The sequence below is a fragment of the Prosopis cineraria genome, unplaced genomic scaffold (genome assembly GCF_029017545.1).
Source record: "Prosopis cineraria cultivar Desert tree isolate PC_DT_omini unplaced genomic scaffold, ASM2901754v1 PC22, whole genome shotgun sequence".
In the NCBI taxonomy this organism is placed as follows: Eukaryota; Viridiplantae; Streptophyta; class Magnoliopsida; order Fabales; family Fabaceae; genus Prosopis; species Prosopis cineraria.
Window position 1 is genome coordinate 141019 of NW_026555353.1, and position 4246 is coordinate 145264.

Sequence of the window (4246 nt, forward strand, 5' to 3'; positions counted from 1 at the left end):
ACTAGTTAGACTAGTTGAACCATTGACATAATAATTAAATAAAAATAATAGTGAATGCATATGTTAAATATATATATATATATATATCCACAACAAGTCTAATTGTTAATAAAATCACATAATCATAAATCAATAGTATACATTATAATTAACTTGTTAACTATATGTGAATCTTAATTAGTTAAATTAGGCACAGGTAGGCTTAAAAGTATCTACATTATATTTATATTTATAACTATTAATATCTTTATAAATTGAGATCCCAAATAATGTTATATACTTGCGGAGGATCCAAAAACAAAGTTGACTTTTATAATTAAGGGTTTTAACTGTTGGACTTTTTATTTTTAAAAAGATTTTTAGCTGTTTTTGTATTATGTTCAAACCCATCCAGTTTTCTGAAAACTATTCTAGTTTTAAGCTCAATTTTGGATTGCAACTCAATGGCAGTTCAACTATATATGGTCCAGCTCAACAAAATCATGAAAATTGTTTTTTAATCCAAATCAGGCTGTTAGCAAGTCCCAGTCGATTGTCCAACCAATTTGACTCTTCGGTTACAATACTTTTACACTTTTATTAGTGCTACTTTATTATGCTAATTGATATGACTAATTGGGGTGTGATAATTTAAGGTATATGATGAAGGTTCATGATAACACATTCTGAATCTCATTTGATTTCAAGATTTGCCGTACAAGAAGGTTTATTAATTAATGTAAGAAAAGACTCTAACTATGTTGAATCATCATTAAGGAATTTGCTAAGCCACTCCAAATTCAGTGATGAGTCCTCTTCGGAGAAATTGAAGAACTCGTCCACATCAAAATCAAGCTTTGATGATGACTCTTCTTCTTCATGACCTTCCTCGTTATTTGAATTCTCGCCTCTTGTTCTCTCTTCTTCCTCATCAGAAATATGAACCTTAATTTCTTCCACAATGATCACTTCTTGTTTATCTTCTTCTCTTTCTGGGCACAGGCCAATTTGCTTCTCTCTCTGCTTCTTCACCTTCTTGCACAAATGAGAGTTCCAATAATTTTTTATTTCATTATCTGTTCGTCCTGGTAGTCTTCCCGCAATTAAGGACCACCTACAATATTTATAACAAAGTTACTAGGTTGAGTAAAGATTCTTAAATAATCTTACTCCCTCCATCCCAATTTATAAAATATTTTTAGATAAAATCACACATGCCAATAAAACTCATCAAATATATTTTATAATCTTATTTTTTCAAGATAAAAATATAAATTTTTAAAAATGCCCTTAATTTAATACACCATTTGTAAAAGAATATTAAAAAGAGATAATATATGAGAAGGGTAATTTTGAAAAAAATATTATTAATGAAACCTTATATTTATCAAAGTGTCTTATATTTTGAGATATCAAATCTCTCCAAAAAGTATCTTATAATTTGAGACGGAGGAAGTATTATATAGTACCTAAAAATTACATACATAACCCGGAGTATTAATTACCTTTAAGTTTAGACTTCAAGTGTAAATTAAAGGAAAATATAAAATAAACATTGTATGTATATCTCTTGTGGTACAGAATTAAGATATCAATTATGTGGCCTAAGTTGAGGACTGTTTATATTTTAATTATATAGATTGAAGTATGTGAGTATAATTTGATTCTTGACACTTTCTCTAAACTTTATAATTAAATGCATTTTCTTGTGAGTTAACCCCTAGAGGTCATAAAACTTTCTTTTGCGTAATATAAAATGGTTTCTTACAATGAATTATCCTTAACTAGTCATCTAGATTGAATTAGGTTAGACAACATAAGTGTAAATTTTTTCCTAACGACAAATACACAAAACTTGAACTTGAGACATTGCTTGAAGAGATCTCAAGTGTCAACGACCTTAATCAAGTATTATTAGTGAGTTCATTACTCTTCTCATCGATGCATATTTCTTTTTAAGCTGGAGTAAATAAATAGAAACGTCGGTCCTTAATTGAAAATATATAAAAATAGTCATTCTTTTATGCTATATATAATAATTAACGCGTGTAATGTGTTTTAAACGTTTTTTTTTGCTAGAAAAATAATTATTTTATTAATATCAATCACAAAAGCCAATAGCAGAAACCAAATAAAATACTAAAAAAAAAACCTGTGTTGTAAACGTTTTGGAAGACTATTAATAATTATATAAAAAATAACTCCAAATAAATTAAGAACGTTAGGTGGTCACTTGTGTGTGTTGATTCCCCAGATTATGACCTTTGATTTGGGAAGGGGGGGGGGAATCTTTAATGCAAACCTGTTTCCGAGGAGTTTATGAAGACGAAGTATCAAATCCTCTTCTTGGTCTGATATGTTTCCTCTCTTGATATTTGGGCGCAGGTAATTCAACCACCTTAGCCTGCAACTCTTGCTACTCCTTTTGACACCTATGTATATAAACCAAACTCCAATAAGCTTGACAAAACATTCTTCCTCTTAATTTCAAAGCTTCTTCTTCTTCTTCTTTTTTTCCCAATAAAAACACTTTGATATCAGGGGCTTGGGGTCTTAAATATATGCTTCCTTCTAATATCCCGCCTTCAAGATTTCATTTTCCTTTTTTTTTATTATTAGTTTCTACGTGAAACAAAAAGCATTTTAATATCTTAAAGTCATGAAATGATAGAATTTACAATTTTTGAAAGAAAAATATCAAATTTTATGGCATTTTTCTTTGAAAAATCCTAAAAAATACAAGAATCTACAGCTTTATTATAACCTTAAAATATTATAATGTCTCTTATTTTATTATATAGAAGCTAATGATCTAAAAACAATGAAATCACAAAGGCGGTGCATTACAAAGAGCATTAGAGGGAGGCATATTATTAGAAGCCCCAAACCCTAATATGAGCGATCCCATAGAGAGGGAGAGAGAGGAATGATATACATATAACTGCTTTGGCAGCCATGTGTGAGAGAGAGAGAGGGGGGGGAATGACATACACATACCTGCTTTGGCAGCAATGAAGTTCCACCTTTGAGGTCCATGAACAGCAATAGCCTGAGCTAGTTTTGAATCTTCTTCTTGAGTCCAAGCTCCCTTGCGGATCGGCAAATTTGTGTTGGCTTCCCATGGCTTCATCACTTTGCTCTTTGTAGAGACATGAGACCTAAAAGGAGCCATCATCAACTTTTGCTAAAAACCTTTTATTTAGATCGAAGATAATTAAGACACTGAAAGACAGACAGATTTTGTTGTGCTTTACATATTAGGTAGATTCGATCCGGTTGGATTCATAAAAAAGACAGCGCTTTGACGTAATACCTCATATATATAATATTAACAAGGGAAAATGACAATTAAAGACCCTTTAAGAACATTAACCCTAATTAAGGACTATAATATTTTGAAATCTCAGTCAAGGACTATGGTCCTTAATTGGAATAAAAAAATATAGTTTGTGAGGTAGGATTCACTAACACTATTGGGAATTTACTAGCCTAACTTGAAAAAATTGTTAACGTATATTATGAAAATATCAAACCCTACTTGGGAATATATTATTTAACAAAAAGCGTCACTTAATAATTCATTAACCCGACTTGAAAAAATTTCTAATATTGTGAAAACATGAAACTCCACTTGAAAATTGATTATTTAACAAAAAGTACCACTTGAAAATTCACTAACTAGACTTGAAAAAATTTTAACATATATTGTGAGAAAATAAAATCCCACTTGAAAATCAATTATTTAACAAAAAGTGACTTGTCAAATTGGAGTTTTTTGTTAAATAATCAATTTTCAAATAGAGTTTCATGTTTTCACAATATACATTAAAAAATTTTTTCAAGTTGAGTTAGTGAATTCTCAAATGGTGCTTTTTGTCAATAGATTTTCAAGTGAAATTTCATGTTTTCACAATATACATTGGCAATTTTTTCAAGTTGAGTTAGTGAATTTCCAAATGGTGTTAGTGAATCCCACCTTACAAACTATATTTTTTTTATTCCAATTAAGGATCATGGTTCTTAACTAGGATTTCAAAATGTTATGGTCCTTAATTAAAATTAATATTCTTAGAGGGTTCTTAATTGTCATTTTCCTATTAACAACTTACCATGTGTGCCTGAAAAACAGACTTGCTCTCCTTCACGTGATTGATGATCAAAACCCTAGATTCCCACATGTTTAATTACTTTTTTAATTTTTGCTGTAAACAAGTATAAAGAATTAATGTCTTTCACTATATTACAACCTAAGTGGCGGCTATTGTAC

General features: G+C 29.9%; 1 protein-coding gene across 1 annotated transcript; it reads right to left on the reverse strand.

The window, feature by feature from the left end:
* Positions 1-735: 735 nt before the first annotated feature.
* On the reverse strand, positions 736-3245 carry LOC129294932 (transcription factor MYB114-like). The gene is made up of 4 exons (XM_054933397.1): positions 3234-3245; positions 2977-3137; positions 2282-2411; positions 736-1093 (listed from the first exon to the last, which is right to left on the reverse strand). Coding segments are annotated over exons 1-4 (651 nt in total). The 5' UTR covers positions 3236-3245.
* Between the last annotated feature and the right edge of the window lie 1001 nt (positions 3246-4246).